Raw genomic sequence first — 22,526 nt, forward strand, 5'->3', positions numbered from 1 at the left:
CGAGATTAACATTAGTAATGAGAAGATTTCCAACAAATCCCTGTGCCGATTCCAATGCAATTCTAGTAAAAGTTTCATGTGCAGATCCTGATTCTTTATTTTTTTAAATAATAGGATTTTAAAAAATAATCCAAAAACCAAGACCCCTCACAAAATAAAAAAATATATATATTCATATAATCATGCTAACGCCCTGTTAATAACTATATGGGGTAAGCCGGTGCTACATACTCGTTATAACAAATTGGAGTTAATATGTATATTTATTTTGCTCATGCCTTATTCTCTAATAGTAAATTAGTAAAGTTGCGAGAGTGGAAAATAAAAAAGCCTGTTCAGATTACCAATTATAAAAAGTATTTAAAATTCCAATACGAAGTGGTCCATTAAAATCTGACCACTTTGAGCTTTAAAACTTCAATTAGATATAATTTATTAATAAACAATAGAATATCAACAAAATTAATACAATCAATAGTTGTACGTCTCTCTCTTAGCAGCAGCAATGATGACTTCCAAGCAGCGGCAGAAGACCTGATACCCACTGTGGATGTATTACTCTATCATGGTGTCACGTTGCTGGCAGACAGTGGCTTTGATAGCCTTGGTGTTTGAATGGAGTGCTATGCAGGCCTTACCCTCGACACAGACCTAAAAGATGTAGTTAAGAGGGCTGGCATCATGACTGTAGGTGCCCAAAAGAGTAAAAAAAGAGTTCAAACGAACTCAAAATACTCATTCAAAAGAGTATTGCAATAAGGAATATAGTTTTTTATCATTTCTAGTATCAAGAGTAGGCTGGTCACTCTCACAAGTATCTTTTTACCCACTTTTTGATAGCACTCTGGAGAGTTTGGTTTGAAACCCCGATATTTCTTGAATGAGCCCTCATGTACTTGACGGAATTGGCCTGGGCAGTTTTCTTTAATGGCTCAATTTGTCCTATTTGACAGAACATTTCAGACTTGCTGATGGCGTAGACAGTGGCCCTGAAGACGCCCGCCCAACGGCTTGGAGTGCGGAAATTTGTCGATCACATTCAAATGTTATTTTCTCGCCTTGTACATAAGCTAGAGAACTCAGATTTTTTTGTTTTTGTTTACTAATTGCCTATACTTTAAGATATTGAAATATAAATTAATTTCAATCACTCAACTTTCATTAGTTATTAAAATTAATAAGTGTTCAGATTTCAATTGACTACCCTATATATTGAATATAATTCTGATATATAGATATTGATGTCCCTGCTAGACACGGAGGGTATTTGTGTTTATTACCTTTATCTCAGAAAGGCATGTAGATAATCTATGAAGAAAATTTGATATCCTTACGTCATAGTTGACAATCTTTATTGAATTAGCAATTGCATAAATATATATTTATTTAAACAAAGGATGTTTTTTTTTTTTTTTACATTATTTAAACTCCTAAATAACAATAATCAGACATGTATAAAATATGTCCTAGAAAGTGAGAGCGACTTCTTATAATTGGTAATATGAACAGGTTTTTATTTTAAATATCTGTTAACATTATAATATAATTCTTGTGAAGAGAAGATCTAAGTATAAATATTAACTAGACCGTGTGTTTATCAAAGATGGAGAGTCACAATAAGGGCCTGCTGGTGTATTTTAAGTTTAAGTCCTTCTTACACTCGAGTAGAACATATAAACTTCCTTCCTCTCACGGCTCCTTGCAGCTAATCTAATTAAATGTCATGTTGGTCCTTATTTATTCGGTGCAGTCCAGTTCAGTCTTAGAACTTGTCGTATAGGTCCTTAGGATTTTCGTTCCTTGGTATCGGTCCTTTGGACTAGTCCTTATCTGTTGGCCATGGAATTTTCTATTAAAATGTCGATGCCAAATAAGAAATATCATATACAAGGCGCGGCAAAAAATTATTTACGCTCTCAATCTAGAACTTTATAAAGCTGTATTTCAGCAACTAATTATAATAGGGAATATGAATAAAATGAAAATAACTAATATGATGTCTTGGGTACTCTAACGATCAATGTAGCCCCCCTTGGTGCAATGATGAGGTGGATGTAGTCCTCAGACATGGCATCCCAGTACTGGTTGACAGTTTCCTTGAGGTTGTTGATATTTGGATGACGGACGGTACAGGCTTCGTACTCCACATGCACAAAAAAAGTAAATTTGCATCTTGTGAGTAAGGGCCCATATTTTCTTTGGCCAGAAAAGCAACTTGTTCTTGAACTACATGTGGGCCTTTTTGGACGTGTGTGTGCAGGCGCACCATCTTGCTGGAACACCAGATTCCTTTCTGAGTAATTGGTCGGTAACAACTTTTCCTCAGTTGGTTTCTTGCCACCGTACAAAAATGGCCGAAACGAAATTCATTGGTCACGTTAAGATGGCATTTTCTTGGATTTTAACTCACTTAGGAAGATCTAGGTTTTTTTCATTTTTTGTTTCTTTTTAGTATTTGACTGCATTCACAAAACCTTGATATGTCTAAGAAAAAATAATTTAAAGATTTTTTGCTACACCCCATATGTATTAAAAGCATTGCACATATCCAGCAAAAATTAAAAATATTTTCATTATTATTTTTAATAAAATATGAACAGTATAAATTTTTACTTAGTTAAATAATTTACTCTTTTATATAATTAAATAATTAAAATAAGAAAAAGTACCCATAATCACGTCATAATGAATCGATTTTACCTTTTTTAAGGACGGACAAGTGGGGTTGGATTTGATTGCATTCTTAAAAAAGGACCAACAAATAACTAGTGACACCTAATCTGCTCTCCTCCCAAAACAAAAATTTAATTGTCAGGATAACATATTTATTTTGATACTTTTTTTATTTTTACATACCGGCCGACTTGTTTTATGGATCACTGACTAAAATTAATAATTTTAATTGAGAGGAGTTTAAAAATAAACGATTGAAAAACAAAGCAAGCAATTTTTTTTTTCATGATTTCTTTCCTACAAAATAAAATGTATACATATTTAATGATTACTTATTGTAATTAACAGGAATAGCTGTTGCGGATATGCTTGTTATGATCGAGTATATTCCTTTTACTCTTCACCGAAATCTTCTCACTGGTCGATCAAAAGAAATAGAATATTCATGGGGATTTAGTCTCTTTGTTTGGTCTCATTCCAACTTTAGTCTCGTCATACATGCTGTTTCAATCTGGTTAACTCTCTCTCTCGCTGTCTGGAGATTCATCATGATTCGATTTCATAGTCTTAGTCCAATTTATTGTACGCTTGGAAGATGCAAAATAATGTTGTTCTTAGCATACGGTAAGATTGTTTATATTATAATGTATTTTACAATATGTATTACATATATCTAAATGATATTCTATATCAGGAATCAATGAAGGACAAGTCTCTAATGCTATGCATAATTTTTTAAGGAACTTTTTAATGAAATATTTTAATGGAAAAACTATCATACCTCAAACAAAATAAAGATACTATTTCCCTCAGGAAATATTTTAAAATATTTTGATCAAAATATCATCAATAATGATAATTTTACATGTGTTTTATCACACACCACTATTTATATCTACAAGTAGAGAATCTCTAACAATTTTAAGATTATTGTACCTATAAGCAAAGATGTGAAAATTTGAAATTAAGCATTATCATCGATGGAAAAAATACTGTAGATTTATATGCTTTCAATCCCGTTAAGATAAGAATGTAGGACTATGATGGCAACAGGTATAAACAGACCAAAAACTTTTAATCAATTCTACTTCAGGGGATACAAGTTTCCCATAAATTCAATATTGCTAGATTTTATATGTAATTTACTTTCCTTTCCTTTGTTTGATAGCTTTCATAATGATGAATCAAAAAGTTAATTTGGTAAACTTCTAAATATCATCATTTTTCAATAGCTGAAATAACCACCTGTATGTTTTGTATGTATATTGAGGAATCTATGCTCAAAATATTGTTTATTTCTTATCAGAAGTTATTTATGTTTGAATTTTTGTGGACACTGGTAACCCTCTGAGTATGACTGGAGTATTTGGTCAATGTATCAACTGGTATAGTATAGCTTTCTTTGCATAATATGCTTAATCGTAACAAAGATGTTTAAATATATTCAATGGAATTATATATAGGTCATAAAAAACAAAGCTCATGAGCTATATTTCAAATAAATGGTGGTTTTAAAACAATTTGACTATAAGCCCTGACGAAATGTGTATATTGTGCGGGAGAAGATAAGTAAAATATAACTTTGGTTGTATCTATGGCTCGTGATGGACCTTTATATTTACAAAATTATAGAAATTGTCTCTAAGAATATCAATAGTAAATTTTTTCAAGAATTTAATAGAGAAAATAAAAAATATTTGGATGCTTATCACAAATTACTCCTAAATTGTATGCAATAATATAATTTAAATCAAATATGAAATAAAAGTACTTGAAATGAATAATAAATATGAAAAAGTGAATAATTGAAATTAGATTTGCTACGAATAAAAAAAACTCCCTTCACACCCAGGGAGACAACACTGTCTCATATTTTCCTTGACAAATAGGATGAAACAGACTTTCTATTTATTTGATAGTTAGCATGATCCTATAGACCTACAAAATCATCATTCATCAAAGAATAGTCTCAGATACCTTATAATACTAAACTCCTCGTTATTTAGACGTTTAACATCATATTTATAATAAATCAAGACAATTATCTAAGGTTCAGAAGTTTTAAAAGATAATTTTCCAACATTTGAGTACATTTTGGATTGTTTTATCTGGTCCCATTATATCTTCACCTTATCTTTTATTCTCCATTGAACAACAAAAATGGTCTTGAATAGTCTTATTAGTATAAATTTCAACTTTTAGAACTGCATAAGGCAAGTAGATACTTTTTTTTTTTTGACAATGACACAAGAAGAAATAAATAAAAGCATAAAAACAAGGATGTTTTTTATCGAAGAAATCCATATTTATAAAACAAAAATTATCTGTCTTGTTAAAACAAGGGCTTTTGCTTTTTCATCGATGCCTAATAAATGAACTTATTTCAGCAAAATGCCGGTTACTACCATTACTACTAAAAACTTCTATTATTTTCTTATGATTAAATTTTGGTATTTTGCACTTTTTCAACAAAAATGCATTTGTTTTTCATTTGTTCTTAAGTCAAATGAACTTATTTGATCTCATAGGTCAAAATCAAATCAAACGTATTATTTTTATAGTTTCCTTTAGTTCAACAGTTTTTGCACGGTTTGTTTATATAAAATAGGATAAGAAGATTTTGATAAAACTTTGTAGCAAGATTTTATATGTTAACAGTAAGAGGACACTAAATATGAGGGGTCAAGGTAATTGTTAAAACCCCATTATCTACCACAGATTATGAACAAATTGAAATTTATGTTTCATTTCTCCTGTTTTATAAAGGAACTTAAATTAAATTGCAATGTTAAAAAAAGGCTGAACATTGCAAACTTTTGACTAATAACATACAGTAGAAATGAATGTTATTTTTTAGGGGAAACTGATTGAAAATTATAGTTGAGATTATTATAGACCTATATACTTTGCTACACAAAACATAACTGCATAAAAAACAACTTGAATATTAGGGGATAGTTGGGAGCATTTTTTTAAGATTACTGCATACATTAGTTTTATCGTTCATTCTATTAAATTGTTACTTTGCAATGTAATTTTCATGTTATTGCAATACTTTTTAAACTTATTTACTAATACAAAGGCGTAGTCATAAACAGTTTTAATGTACTTTTTTTATATTTAAAGTTATTCCTGTGTTTCTCTGCATTCCAAATTACATTGCAACAACAATCAATAAGAAAACAAATCAGGGGAAAGTTATTTACGTCTTGGACTGGAGTGACATTGCAACGGCTCATAACAAACTTCTCTATCGAATCAACATTTGGCTCTACACATTTATCCTTAAGCTCATTCCTTGTATCATACTAACAATTATTACTGGATGGCTTATTAAAGCCTTGTATAAGGTTGAAGAACGCTCAGCCCGACTTAGAAGCCGTCACTATGATAGCAATACCAAAAGCAAATTAAGAAATGGCAATGGACAGACCTCGGTCATAGTTAATTCTAGAAAAAAAAGTGCAGATAGAACCACAAGACTATTAGTTGTGATTTTAATTCTTTTTCTCCTCACAGAATTTCCACAGGTAGGGAAACATTTTAGTATTCTTCTTTTTTTAAAACTCAAATATACCTAATACATATTTAGGGTATACTTGGAATGCTCTCTGCCATTTATGGGGATAAATTCTTCAAGGATTGTTACCTTCCTCTTGGAGATGTTATGGATGCAATGGCACTCATCAACTCGGCTATTAACTTCATTTTCTATTGTTTCATGTCCAAACAATTTAGGAAAACTTTTGTTGAGACTTTTGGATGTAGATCGTTAAATATGTCTTCAAATCAGGTTCAAATGAAAAACGGTCAAAATAATGGTTTAGCAGCTCGCAAACGAAGGTCTTCTCCCATTCCATCACGTAGAAGATCCGTCCTTCGAATGAGAAAATGCCAGTTACCAGAGGAAATCCCAATGATAATAAACAAAAAACTAGACAAACCGATCAAAAACGAGCTACAAGTTGAAGAATCAAAACCAGAGGGTGGAAATTGATGGTTCCAGTATGTGTTGTATGCTGTTATTACAAATTATAAAATTTATATTTTAATTTTCTATATATTTTTTAGTGTCTATTTGATTATGTTGTAAAAAAAAGTAAATAATTAATGCAATTCTTCTAAAAAATAAATAAAGGGTCAAGAAACTATTTTACTAAAAGAAATTCACAAATTTTCCGTGCAAATGTTTCTATTCTTACGAGTTAATTAGGTTTTTTACCAAATCATTCATTCAGCTCCTATAATTATTTTAACTCTTCGTTGTACTTTTAAAAATTCTAAATTTATGTCAAGATAAATTGTTTATTCATTTATAATAGATTCAAATTATTTTGATGTTTCAAATTTATTATTTGTCAATATATGAAAATACAAATTTACAAAATACATAGAGTACATATTTGCTTTTTCGACAACTTCTCGAAAGTGTAAATAATGCTGCATTATCAGCAGTCATATAAAAAAGACTTTTTTGGATATGTGTCTATGTACTGAGTTTCAGTCAGATCAATCACTAATATGAAGGATATAATTTATTCACTATAAAAGATATCTCATAATTCATAAAATCAATTGTATCCGAATGAATTAAAAATGATTCAGCATTTTCTTGATAGAACTAATGTTATTCATAGCCTTAATAAAGTAAATGGGATAATTTTCCATATTAGGATATTAATATTATGTCTTTACAAAGTATCAACGTTAAAAACTAAGCTTTAATACATTTATATTCTAGCTTTTATAATTGTTTATATGAAAGATCACGCCCTGAAAGATAATACAACATTAAACACATTTAATGAGATTTTATTACGTATTAACAGCTTGCCAATGCTATGGGGAAAATATGATAATAGAAGAGGACTTTTTGTAGTTGCGACCGGAAAAGTTTTTATTTATTTTCCAAAGCTGTTATCATAATTATCGATGAGAGATCATATAAGAATAAATTAATAACAATTGAGTGTAAGTCGTAAAGTAAAGCAATGGATTTGTTGTGGAGTTATAAGTTTCAGTCCTTGTTGGACTCACAGTAGAATTTATGTTCGAGTTCGCTGTAATTTCTGTTTATGTCTTGTCAGATACAGAGCCGGGTTTGTGTTGTTTTTTTGTATCATAGCTCATCTAATTAAACGCCATGACAGCTAAACTTTTCTTCTCTTAAAAATTCTCCAATGCAAATTGTCAGGGTGACCATGTTTATTTTCATTTTTTCAAACATACTGGGAGATCCGTGGACGGACAACTGCCCTGGAGAAAATTGCCAGTTAGAAAAAATGCCCTTATTTTGTTCAAACATCATGATGAATAATAACACATTATAAATTCACTTAATATTTTTTATGACAAATATCTAAACATATTTGTTTGCTCCATCCCCCATGGGAGTTCCTTCAAGTTGAGTTGGCCGGTGTCCGAGGATACTGTGGGATAGTAAAAAACCCTCAATAATGCATGATATACATCCAAGGAACCCCTCTTATATAAAAAATAATTCCAAGCCACAACAGAAATCTGTAAGATACTCTAATCTTTCCAAAAATAAATTTAAGATTGAGTGTGCCCTTTACAAAATTAAAGAAAAATGATTATTGAAATGACTATTGAAACACAAATAATGTTATTTGCATGTAACACAGCATCCATTAGAAAAAAGAGTTAAATGGCGTAAAAACAAAATAAAAATACCGGGTTTAAATTTGCAAACAGATGAATTAAACTTTTTTTTTAATAAGAAGGGTTCCTTGGGTGTATTAGATAAGTTGTCAAGGAATTCTTAAGGATCCATGGGTACCCCAAGTACATTACGCAACCCGTGGACTTGGAACTATTTCTTGGTGTTAGAAGCGCTCCTTTTATATATTAAGTGAATTGGTTGTGGTTCTCAGCAATCTCACACTACCCCCGGGCCAATCCGATGCCAGAGGGTATTCAACTATATTTTAAAAGATCCTAAGCTATTTTCCCCACTTCTCCTAACTAATCCTCTCGATTTATTTCTTCGAAGATTGGATTAAATCCAAAATATTGCAAGGAAATTCTATTGGAATAATATTACTCACATTTGAAGGTACTCCCTCGGGGATGGAACAAACATATAGGTTTCGATATTTGTCATAAAAAATAATAAGCAAATTTACAATGTGTTATTATTCATCATGAAGTTTGAACAAAATATGGGCATTTTTTCTAACTCGCAATTTTCCTTCATGACAATCGTATACATTTTCCACAGGGTAGAACTCCTAGTACACTTTTTCACACATATAAATGTAGGACAGTATTAAACATTTAAAAAGTATTTATGCCTATTCAAATACAATGACGCTGGAACCACTAGGGCCATAGATCCCTATCCCCCACCCCCACTTTTACAGAATAGTTCTTGTCATCGAAAAAAAAAAAAGATTTTTATAGCTGAACATTCCATTTTTATTTTTTGAAACATGGAACATTCAAAAATAATTTTTATAAGAAACCTTATACATATATTATCTTTGCTGAGGTTACTTATATTTACGAGTTTTATTCGTCCAAGAAAATAACAATAACTAAAAAACGATATAATATACTCTCGAAGAATATTATATCCTTAAAACTTTTCTACAGAATATGATAATTATGTATCTATATATGTATATTTATGGAAGTACAGGATATAAATGTTTTTTTATACTGCAATAAAATAATATTTTTATGCTACAGTAAAATAATATTTTTTGAAGATATTATTTCATTTGCATATCAAATGTTGCTAATGGATTGGGTTGAGTAGGTACACATTAATAATATAAGTTGCATGTTTTTTTTCACGAACAGTAGGGATGTTTATATTAGTTAAATAAATCTGTTTGGTCTTCGAAAATATGAGTGGTGTGATTTTTTTTTTAATGTGATAGTTTAACTTATAAACCAAATGATTAAACTTATGATTATACGTAGAGATGAAAAATGTCTCTATTCACCGGCATGTCAAGGCTGTTATTGCATGTAAAGGAGGGCATAATGATATAATATAGCTAAATATAGAATGAAACTTATCCCAAATTGGTTTTCGCAACAATTATTTAGTACTTCAACCAAGGATATCAAAAGAGATTATTATGTAATCTTCACACAATTTCAAATCGATTAATGATAGAGTATTTGAGAAACATTAGTTTAAAGTTCGAAGTCCTAATTATTTGCATTTAAAATTCAACATTTAAATATTTTATGGTGTGTGATAATGTGAAGATATTTCGTCTCCATTCGCTTATATTTGAATAAAATTGCCATGTTCGAGTTTAATGAAGTTTTGATGTAAATAAGTATTTTATTTATTTGCTGCATTTTTGTAATATTATTTGCAAAATAATCGCTGTCTCATAATATGAACCAAATAATTGACAGATTGACATTATCGGACAGTGTTTCAAATGGAATAAAATACAAAATAGCTAGCTAGATACAGAAGAAAAAATCATACACATAGCTGTTGATCATGAAGAAGAAAAGGAGGATCAGATGTTTAGTACATTCAACCCTCATGCCTCAAATCCATCATATCAATAATTAATAAAAGGGATCACGTTTATATCTGTGAATCCAACTCTGTCTCGGGAAGGAATATAGCGGATCCATTCCGGAAAGATAATGTCATTTATTCCATGGATACCTCCAATACATATTTGATTGACGGTTAAATAGAAATTAGAGCTATCCAAAAATCATATGGAGTCTCTCAGAGTTCGAGTCGCTTCACTCCAACCTTGGGAAATTATCAAAATTTCGTTTTCAAGCATAAATAAGTGTTATGGATCCCCTAACAGGTGCTCATCCCAACATTAAGTTTAACTGGATTAACGTGACTATTCCACTTGAAGCGTTTTCAATGTAGGGATTTGAATCTTGAAGTCATTTGGATGAATACCTTTTATTAAGGGAGAGATGAAAAGACAGCAAAATATTTTAGCCAATATATCGAACTAATGAATCAATTAAGAACTTATATTAATTTATTTTTGAATTGTATATTATAATATTAAATTAATTGATTAATTAAACTATAAACTAGACAATCTTTAATCAATGAGAAACTGAATTTAGCAATAACAGAGTGGTAAATTGTAATTTATTAGTTCCTTAATCATGTAAGAGCTCAGCGCCGTTTTGTATTCATAAATACATAGGAGTTATCGAGGCGCGAGGTAGTCCATTTACTTCCTTGCTTATTAATAAGTGGAACAAAATTGAACATGAATCTTTCATGTTAGTGAACGAAGCCTTTCTCAAAAAAGGGGATAACTTGGATTTTGTAGAACGATTATACAAAGATGTTTAAAGGAGACAGTGCTGTATTCATTAATAATTAATATTGATAAATGAAACCAAAGAATGCTGAAGCCTTTAACATCAACATCATCTATATGAATATAAATGATAACTCTTGATTGTTGAAGTAAATGAAGGATTTAGTGTGAGACAATTCCTCTTCATAATTGATCCTACATATTTTCAGGATAATATACATTTTGTCAATGAAATATTGGATCGTATTGGAAATGAGGATTTAATTTCCCGAGGTTTGATGAGTTGAAGTGAAGCGACTTGGACTCCAAAACACTCCCTAGATACTTGGCTAGAGATAAAATCCGAATAGAGATTTTACAGTAATCGGATATTGGAGATATCCATGGATTACATGATATCAAATCGCAGAACTGGGTCCATTATATTCTTTCCTCAGACGGAGTTGTAAACACAAACATGATCCATTATAAATTATATTAATTATTAATACGACAAAAAGAGTGATGATTCTTCTTTTTCTTTTTCTCTTTCTAATTTATTTTCCTAACTTATGTACCGTGTGTCTGTTACTCCCTCTATTCGTTCTCATAAGAGATCCTTCATCTCTTATGATTGCCAAATAATGAAAAATTCCACTGCGTACAAGAGTAAGTACGTTGTATTTTGAATTTTATCAACCCAAAAGATAAATATTCAAACAGTATTTGCACTCCTATGTTTGTGTAGGTCCACAATCCTTCACATGAAAAAATATTATGGAAAAGATCTTCGAAAAGCCTCAGAACCTCTGCTGAGACAATTGTCTTTGTTACGAAAGCGTGGAAACAGGCTTTGCTCTGGGTGTAGAAAAAAGAATAAAGACATTGTCCAAAGTTTTCAAAGAGTGTGTTTTTTTATTCCATAAAAAATCCCATTATTAGTAATTTAGACATACTACTCTAAGTTATGGGTACCTTTTTCTGTATTGTTTTAATTATCATGTGTTAAGGTAGATTAATACGTTGATAGACAATTTATTTCTAAGAGCTTTGTTCATTAGTAATTTTCAAACCTTAAAACAGGCCGTTTCAAAAATATAGAGGTTTTAGGATTTAAAATGTGTCTTCATTCTAGGAGTAAAAATACATTGATAAATCAAATTTGGAAGTAAAAAATCTACTATATTGTTATTTTCTTTCCCTTAAAGTAGAGTTGTTGAGGGGGTTTAAAATTATAATATGCAAAATTCTTATAAATAAACTTCATGATAGGTATGGTAACCCATCCTTCGTTATATTTTTTTCATTTTTGATAAGCTCACTTTCAATCATTTTTTTTACTTTATTAAAAGTAGTTGAGACTCAAACTTCATTCTTTAATGTTGTCAGGGATACAAGAAACTATTTTGAATGTTTTTAACTTTAGTGTAAGACAAAACCTGGTGTATGTACTAAAGTCCAGATTCTAGGATTATATTACAATAAAAACAAAATATAAGTAAAGCTTCAGAACGAAAAAACCGTAAAAAATAAAATTTTGTCTAAATTAATGTACTCTTTCAATATACCTACAAACATATTGAGAGTTTTTTCGTCATATATTTAAAACAAACCAAATTCAGTATAGATAATAAAACTGTTTCTATAACCTTTTAAAGTATATGCCTATATACTTAAGTATATAATTACAGCAAAAATCTTAGTATTTCATGTAACGTTATACTCATTTGCACAAAAAACATTTCTTTAAATCAGTTTTTAAAAATATACTTCAATAATGAATTGTCTAAATATATTTTAATTATTGAAGAAGCTAAAGTAAATTAGTTCATATCGTGAAGAAAAATAATAATATTTACTTACAGTAATTTGGCAAATAATAATTATTTGCACTTCAAGTTATTGAAAACATGTTTTTGTTTATTTATATGACTTAATTTGCCGTCCCAAAACCGTTATATGTGCTCAAAATTATATTTATTCATACATTACTTTCCAATTGATGGTTTGTTCCTTTATATCAGACAAATAAAAATGATATTCTTTATAAATCTACCTGAATAAATATAAATCTTTAAAATGTATAGTTATATAAAGTTTTTTTTCAGGATTAGTTGAAATTGATGCCTCAAAAATTAAAAGAACTACAAAATCAAAAATTCCTTATACTGTCAAATTTTCCTATTTCATTAAGATGTTAATTTAAATAATTTAATTACAAATTATTCAAATCAATGATAAAAAATAAATTATGTAAAAGGTCCATTTATCTTTTAAAATATGTAACAAAAAAGACAGGTCAGGAGGATTCGCCTTGAACATTTTAGCCGTGTTCGTATTCCCATGTACGTTTTCGTCCGGTAATGTTTTGACTTGTGACGCTTTTATCTTGAGACGTTCTGGCATTGAGACGCTTTCGCTTTGTTACACTTTCGCATTGAGATATTTTCGCCTTGTGCTGCTTTGCCTTGCAACGTTTTCGTATTGGATAATCGTAAAGGAAATGCTATTTCTTCTTAGATACTTAGGTTTGTTAGTGAAATTTTTACCATTGTATTCACAATTCTGAAAAGCTTTATTATAATTCGTAGGTTTCAAAGTATTGGGAAGGAATCACGGAATGCTACTGCTACGTTCCGTTGGGAAGAATCATTGGCATTCATGTGCAGTCCATCTTTTCATCAAAATGCAATGAAGAGATATTGAAATCTCTACTTATATCAAATATTGTGGTAGGGTTATAGATCAAGATGGAGACTTTGTCCATGAAAGTCTACATATATTTGTCATATGATATATTTAATATTTATACAATATATCAACATACTTTATTAACTTATCAGTTATCACATGTGAATCAGTGATTTTGCTGTACTAGCTTCGACCCTTCACCTGTGCTTCATTCCATATGCCTCGGGATTAAATTATCTTGCAATCTTTTCTATTTAATTCTTATGTGTGTTTTGTGATTATATGTGGCAATTAACCGTCATCCTATTGCAATGAGGATTTTGGATCCTAACAAATGTTAGAAAAGTATAGTTTCAAGACAAGTGGTTGATAAATAGTAAATACAAGAGCCCCATTGACCTGCAGAGTTGTCGAACTTTGAGGATTTTAAAAGATTAGGAGATCTTCCCAGTTTGAGATTTAAAGTTGGAATATCATTTACTAATATAAAACTAACTATAATTATTGTTTCAGTCAATTTCAAACGCATAAAAACTCAGAGAGTCCATACCTAGAATGGAACATGGAACATCGGCGACTAATACAACCTAAGGAACTTAAGTAAATCGTGCAATTAGTCTGCCAACCTTCCTAAGACATCAATAAAATCTTCTCCACGGACTCTTAGAACTGCATTTATCTCTGAGGGGCAAGAATGAATAAACTTGTATTAGACAATATCATCTTACATCAATGTTTCTTTCCTCGAAGAGACAGAAGAAAAAACACATCAATTTTCATTTCGAAGAAATACAAATTCATGCTTGGCGAACTTTTTCGGATACTCAAACAATCACAAACACTGTACTGACTTCCAAATCATATAATATGAGTGTGCGGGAAAAGTGTACAATATATAGAACAACAGTCAGAAAACCCTTTCCATTGTTTAATACAATTAATTGTGATATATGTATTAAAAAAATACCGTCTTGAATCATTATAAGTAAATCAATCATTATAAAAATTTCATAAAATATAAAACTTGGGGTACGATTCAAAATATTTTATTAGTTCTAGTTTATATATATTCAATTCTCAATGTATAGGAGAAATATAGTTGTCAATTTTATGAAAGTTTGCACCAAAGAAACTTTGAAATTGTATTTCATGACGATTTGTCTTTAGAATAATTTATTACATGTATAAAATGCCTTTGGTTAGTTATGATCACATCAAATCTCCAAAGAAATATGTCCTGTGCTGATGAAATCCTCATGTTAGTTAAAGAATAGTTAGAGCAAGTACATTTACAATTATATCTAAATTAATTGAAAAGTTGACGAGGAATATCTAGGAAATCTCTAAGATTTAAATATTAACTTATGATATCGAACAATTCTAAAATTTTGTAATACTATAGTCTGGAACTTAGCGGTCGTTAGGAACCAGATATTATTTTTTTTTTTAGCCTATTTCTGAGCCAAAAGAAAATTGATTTATTAATATTAGCTATTTCCATAAAAATTGTCGTTACAACATGAAATTGTAAAGAAGTGAAGAGCATACCATTATGAATACAACGTTAACAATTTCAATAACAAACCTATATAAATAAGAAGGAAAAGCATTCCCTTTATCATTATCCAAGGCAAAAAAAAGTTTCAAGGCGAAAACATCTCAATGCGAAAGTATCACAAAACAAAAGCATTTCAAGGGGATAACTTCTCAAGGCGAAAGCGTTACAAGGAGGAAACGTACAAGGCAAATATGTAAACGGCAAAAATGGTCAAGGCAAACCCTCCTACAACCCAAAAAAAGATAACACTCAACCACGAATAATTAAAAACAATTTTTTCCACTTATTTTGCACTTTTCTTGAAGTTCCCTCATTTAAAATAAACTCATATTTGAAACTAACATTTAATTTCATAAAATTTAAAGTGATTCTTACTCAAGTACTTACATTTTTGTTTGCTTAATTTTTTTTATTTATAAAAATTGTCTACCACCTTCACAAGTTCTGTAATAGATTCATAAAAGCTCATTTCTTTATTATGATGGTGATCAAAGTTAAACATATTGCACCATTTACATATAAATTATTTGTAGTTTAATTTATATGATACATCCTTTTGAATAGGATTGATCTTTTTGTAAGGAAATAAATAGCTCAAGGAGAAAGCGGGAACGGAGAAAATGGTACTTCTGAATGAGTTACTATCAGCTGCCTCTTATAGGATTTGGGGGCGGGGGTGAGAAAATTAATTACTACTATAAAGAAGAAAATCTTCTAAATTTAAAATAGTATTAGTGCAGGGAAAATATTATAATTATATTTAAATTAAAATGAATTAATTTTATTCAGCATTTTTGAAATAATTTACGCCAAAGATAGGCGAGAACGCTTACTTTAGAAGAAGAAATTAACACCACGACAACATATTTAAAAATGAACAAAAGAAAGAAAAAGCACACGCGACAATCATTTTTTTTTTTTTTAACTTTGTATATTTTAATATTCAAGATTCAATATTCAAGAGCTATCTATTTCTCTGTCAAAATAATGAGGTTCTGTAAATTAAAATGTTTCTTGTTTGAGAGAGAGAAAATGGTACTTTATTCATTTTCGTGCAGCCAAAATCTTATTTATCATAGTATTTTCACTCCTACAAACAAAATACATTTTAAATTACCAAATCTCTTCCTATTTAAACAGAGAATTGTGTTGGTTTGAAGATTATATTGTACAAAGTTTCCAATAATAAATAGTCTTAACTCATGTCCGTCTAACCGTGTGATGGATGCAGTAATCCGCCTTAACGCTACCAAGTTCGATGTAAAATACATTCCATACAAAAAAAATCCAATCTTCCCCCTCTTATTGCTTTTGGAGGACAGCGAGTCATTCTGATCGGTACTGCGTCGGTAGATTTTGTTTTGGAGGGCATGATATATTCTTGGAAATTTTATATTTTTGACAACGCCATCCCTATTCTTGGTATTGATTTTTTTACGAAAAAATAATTTTTGTATCGATCCGATAAATAAATTACTCTTCAAATGACCACAACTTAACATCATACCCTTAGTGAATTGTATCTCAAGTATCCCAACCTCATCACCTGTTGAGTCAGCTCATTATGAACGTGACTTTCCTTTCCTCTTCCCAAAGATTGACTCTCGTGTTCCACTCAAGCACTCAGTTACACACTACTCCGGTAACTTCATATGAAATATATTTGTATAAGGACATTTTGTATAAAAACAATTTCGAATAAATGTATGAGTAAACAGACTTTATGAATTGACATTTTTACCATGAATGTTGGGGGTGTTTTCGGGTACCGTCAATAGTTAAGTAACTACTAAGAGCCCCTCACCTTTCGGGTACCGGGGGTCCCAGAAAATATAATTATTTTTTTGTACAAATAATAAAAAATCTACAGAAGTAAATGACAAATTTGTCAATTTGGAAAAAACATTCTTTCTTTTTAGAAACCATTATTCTATGTGTTAATGCAATGAAACCCTTAAAACCCATAGGAAATCTAAAAAATAATGAATAATAATTCCGGATCAACACAAATGCAAAAAGTGCTGTGAAACTTATAGAGGAGCTACATGGAAGCTCAAAAACATAATAATGTTTAAATTGGAAATTCATAGGAAAAAATCATCATGAATAAAATATTTTTTTGTTAGTCAAAATCATTTATTTATACTAAATTTAAATTATAAAAATTAAGTCATATACGTATATAAGATTTTTAGGAACCTATGCTTCACAGGAAGTGGGATTTTTTTTTTTTTTTTACATTTCAAAAATAATAAAAATTTTCTTAAATTACACATAAAAGTTCCTCGTTTATGAATGGTTTTAACATAAATAAAAACATTTAAATTACCCTAGTGTGTATTTCTCTCAATTAAAACCAATGTTTATGAATTAATTTTGTTTGTCAAATGTGCTTCAAGAATAAGAATAATAGAAAACAATCTTTTTTTAATGAATTGATTATTTTTCTTTTCAATTCTAAGAAACTCTCATTTCTTTAATGAAGTAAAAATATAAAACTAACTTTTTGCATTAACTTTATTGCTTCAAAAATAATCTAAATGACATTTCCTGATAATAAAACAAAAAAAAGTTGATTAAAAATAATTATTAGGATTTATGGTAAACTTTATAGGTATATTATCCAGTTACATAGAAAAACTTTTAAATAATTAACTTAGTTTTCTCCTTTTTACTTAAGTAAGAAAAAAATATTACTGAATTCATATTAAATCAAATTGTTTTCAATGAGCTTATAAACTTTATTTTTTACCATTTATCCATATTTTGAAACAACATCCTAATTTCAAGGATATTCTAAGAAAAAACACATTCTAAGCTCAGAGACTTCAGATGTTCTATTCCGAGTTGTACAGGCTATTTTAATTGTTTTTTAAATTTCTTTATGCCACCTTTACTGTACCCAATATAATTATATGTTTCAAAAATTGTACTTAAATATTTTACATTTTTTGTTAAACAATTAATGCGGTCTAAGATGTACTAAATAATTTACAATTTCCGTGTTATGTTCCTTTTTTTTTTTGTTTTACAACCATGAACTTTTTTAATGTTCATTTTATTGGTCAGATTTATTTACACACATTAATTATAAGTAAACCTTCTAGCAATAAAATTACTCCATCTTAAAACAATCCGCAAAATGGACCTAGTAGCAGATAAATAGTTATAGTGATATGACCTTTATCCTTATTTTTCCTTTTCCCTAATACCGTAGCAAACCTTCTCTTCTTTTTGCCGAATTTAACTTGTTAATTCAGTTAAAGGTGTAAATTTATAGAGGTTACTTAGATTATTATAGAGATTGGATAAACAAAGTGTTGCTACGACTGCAACCTTGTACACATATTGATATCGATGCCATCTTTTAGCCACTTGGCTTATAGCCTTACTCCATATGTCTTATAAATTGTCTGATAAGTCCATATTCATCATGTATATATCAAGAATCTGTAAGCTATATGTTGCTGCGAGAATTATTTTTTTTCAATCGCAATTTTCTCTCGAACCAGTAATTAAATTAAAATTCTAAAAAAAATCAGTTTTTGAATGCTTAATAAATTTGAATTTATTTTATTCAATAAAAGCACCTTCTGCCTCAAATACAGTCTATATATTAGGCCAAAAGCTAGAGAAGGTGTTCATCATTTGATTCCTCAGTAAATTTTGGAATTCCTTCTAGATCAAACTTATAACTTCGTCTCGGGTGTTGCAATGGGTTCAGTTGGTTTGTCATTTGATTGTGCTCAACACAAAAAAAATCCATCAGATTGAGATCCGACGTGTTTAGAAGCCAAAAGTACGGCTATATTAAGTCGTCAAAAGTGTCTTTTCGTTATTTCATATTTTTTTCGAATTGTGACAGGGAATCGAATCCTGTTGCCACATATAAGGCCTTCCATTGATTACCATCTTCACCTTGGTATTTAGAAATGGCAGGTTGTTGCTATAGCGTGGATTCCATGGAGGGCTAATTGCCTTTTTCAAATATTTGGTACAACGAACTCGTCAATTGATTTAATTTTTTTCCAAATGTGCAGGTTTAAATAAGCTATGGAACAAACAAAAAATCAGCTACCTAAGTGTCTGTAATTACGTAAGAGAGTGCCTTATAGTAGTAGTATAATACCTTGCTCATTTTGTAAACGTGGTGAGTCAACACCAAATTGTGCTAAAATAATACATCTTTAAAATGAGTGTGGCATGAATTTCTATTCTTCCACTCCTTATCTTCCATTTTTATTAATTTATTATTCCGATTAACTTTACTGAGGGGGCTGCAAATTCTACTTAGAGATTGCAAAAAGTTACAGCTACAGTAAATTAAAAAAAGTATACTCTACTTTTTTTCATTACTTTCTATTTTTGTCCCTCTATTCCTAATATTCTTTGATGAGTACTCTGAATCCCTTCACTTCAACTTATGATCCACCCTTTGGGGAATAGAATTATTTATCATATAGAAGAATATGAATTATGATCCATGTCACAGATTATTTATTGGAGAATGAAGAGGTCGGTGATTCCTTACTTCTAAGCATGGAATAAGTTTCTAAGTCTTTCTTGTGTCAGTTAGAGGTTGTTTTTGCATTCATAATTTCCTTGATGCTCTGATTATTTAATATTTCATGAAATTAAAGCTTTCTCTAATACTAAAGGTTTTTCCCCTCCTGTATACTATTAATAACCTAAAACGGTCAACATTTAGCATCAAATGAAGTAAAATAACGTATTTGAAGGGAGGAAGAAAATGGATGAGACGTACCAGAGTCTGAAAATCTATACTTCAGTCTTAAAGGGTTTAACTTCTGAGTTCCTTTATTTTAGTAATTCCTGAAAGCAGATGACGATCCTTTGGATTGTATCAGATAATACATATTGCTTTTTTAACACTATGCAACAAAATGGATGTCTTGGGAGTGCCCACAGGCTGAAGCCTGTGGGTATGTTCAAGGGATATTAGTTTGGCCTTTCACCCTTTTAAAAAATCAAGTTTTTAAGGTATAACTACGATTCTGTGCCATATTTTGACATGAAATAACTCTATGGATGAAAATAAAAGTATGGGAGAGTGAGGATACATGTTACAAGGTATCAGTTTTTTTAAAACTGTCATAAGTTTCACAATTTAAAAGATAAATCAACGCCCGGTTAACATGACATAGGTATTTACCTAAAACAAGTAATTCCAAAGTATTTTTGATGTAGTGCAATAATTTATAGCCATTTATTTGTTTTTTTTAAACTTACCAAAAGTAGGATAATTGATAAACCAGGAGAAGATATGGTACAGGGTAGGATTAGACATGTTACAAGAGGAGTAAACATGTAAAAACTACCATTTGTTAAATTCAAGCATTTATTTTACTTTTTCCTCATAAAGTAAATACTTATAATTATATATATAAGGTATAAAAATAAAGAAATGACAGAAATAGAGCTTAGTTAATAATAAAATTAAAAAAGGTCTCGTATTTTACTACATTTTTTGGTGCTTATATGTATTTCTTATAAATTGTAATCAAGATAAAATAATGAATAATTCATTTTTCAAATGCCGAAATGTTTTTATCAATTTATATTTACTTTTATTTTTATTAATATGATTCTTTCATGTCGAAAGATGGTACTGAATCATAATTATACCATAATAACTTAATTTAAAAAAAAAAAAAAAGATTTTAAAGACCAAACGGTGGGTATCAGCCTGAATGGTGTAATCATCCCTTTGATGTATTAGGTTCTTCAATACCAACTCAATTAAATTTATTTAACTTATTTTTGTATTGATGCTTGCTTAATTAAAGCATAACAAATAATAAAGAACCTATTTTATGATTTTTAAGAATTTAGATTTATATATGTATCCAAAGTGTTTTAATTTCATCAGTAAATATATGTACTGGAATAAGTCATTTGGAGATTTTGATTTTGTGCCTTTACCTTTAATTTTGATGTGGTTTATACATTAGCCTTTTTAAATTATGTATAAAAATAATATCATTATTGAGATGAACAGTCATTGAACTATTTTTTATTAGTTGGACAGCTGAATTTGTTACATTTATTTTATAAATAATCGTTAATTGTTTTTTTGTGAAGCTGGTGTAACTTTATTCCTATATATATAAACATTTTGACATACTCGAAAGCCAAGAGTTTAGAACACTTTGATACTTGGAAACAAAAAAATAAGAGTCATCAAAATAAAAAACTTTTTAGGTTAAAAACAATGGTATAAATAGGAAAAATCAAAACTAAAATAAAGATAAAAAAAACTGCCGAACAATTGAAAATAAATAAACTTTATAAGCAAAATAGTCTGTTGTTAACTGAACGACTAACTCATCCTTTCAATAATATCAATATATAATTTAATAATGAGGATGTTGTCAGTGACACTGGGCTCAATCTTCGTCTAATTTGCAAATCTAATTTGTCCACTTTCGGAAATAATTGTGTTAACCTTGCTTTCCTCCTTCCCAAAGTAGTGTCTTCCAATTGCAACACTATCAGTTTTTGTCCCATAACTTTTAAGCAGAACATGTGAGATCAACTCAAAAGACTCTCTATAGCCTGGAGTTCCACAATATATGGTCGGTAGTCTTGCTCACTACAGTGCAAAATGTGTACATACTTTTCTGTGCATTGAAAAGTTGGACGTCCCGTGAGTTAAAAAATGTTTGAACCACTTTTCAAAGAATGTTAAATATTTATTATTAGCACTTTGACGCTGTTATATGTTCCTCTATTGATGTTTTTTCTTCTCAAATAATCACTAAAAGGAACCATAGTTGATTTTGTGACGTAGAAAACAGATTCAGGATAAAAAAGAGAGCTAGATGTAGGTATAAGGCTTGAAAAGTGCTCAAAAATTCCATTAAGAAATGGTTTTCCCTTGTTCTCACAATTGAACAAAGGAATTATGTTTCTTCCAAGGTATTCCTTCGGTACATAGCACTTTTTCACCTATATAACCATCAGCAATTGATATTTGTAATTACTCCGATCAAATTACAATGAATCTGTAAATTACCAAAGGCACTTTTGAATTAGAAAATTTCCATCCAAAAACAAATATTAGATTTCGCACATGTATGCCATGTTTCCGTCCAATAGTGAGCTTTATTCCATGTTTGTTTTCATCGAAATAAGAAAAATATACAAAAAAAGAAATGCATACATTTCAGCATAATATTTAGAAATTGTCGTTGCATTGAAGGACTTAAGTTACTTCTTGGAGATAAAATCGCATCTCGCCAATATGACGAACCATTTTTGTTTTTACTTCGTCCACACAAAGTAGTGTCACAAAATGGTTTTATTGG

At 29.7% G+C, this 22,526-nt stretch overlaps 1 protein-coding gene and 1 long non-coding RNA gene across 3 annotated transcripts in view; both read left to right on the plus strand.

Annotated features, from left to right (window-relative positions):
* Positions 1-7,060, plus strand: part of LOC121122155 (G-protein coupled receptor dmsr-1) — a 34,705-nt gene extending 27,645 nt beyond the window's left edge. Inside the window, exons 4-6 of the mRNA XM_040717160.2 lie at positions 3,022-3,297; positions 5,800-6,203; positions 6,266-7,060. Of these exons, the coding sequence (XP_040573094.1) occupies positions 3,022-3,297; positions 5,800-6,203; positions 6,266-6,670 (1,085 nt within the window). The 3' untranslated portion in view covers positions 6,671-7,060. The remainder of the gene's footprint in view (positions 1-3,021; positions 3,298-5,799; positions 6,204-6,265) is intronic.
* Positions 7,061-9,917: 2,857 nt separating this feature from the next.
* Positions 9,918-14,675, plus strand: LOC139906029 (uncharacterized). 2 transcript variants are annotated; one of them, XR_011781225.1, is made up of 3 exons: positions 11,355-11,618; positions 13,058-13,477; positions 13,541-14,675. It is a non-coding gene; the product is annotated as an uncharacterized lncRNA (long non-coding RNA). The 2 variants fall into 2 exon arrangements; XR_011781224.1 differs by having other exon boundaries at positions 9,918-13,477.
* Positions 14,676-22,526: the final 7,851 nt, after the last annotated feature.

The sequence above is a fragment of the Lepeophtheirus salmonis genome, chromosome 7 (genome assembly GCF_016086655.4).
Source record: "Lepeophtheirus salmonis chromosome 7, UVic_Lsal_1.4, whole genome shotgun sequence".
NCBI lineage: Eukaryota > Metazoa > Arthropoda > Copepoda > Siphonostomatoida > Caligidae > Lepeophtheirus > Lepeophtheirus salmonis.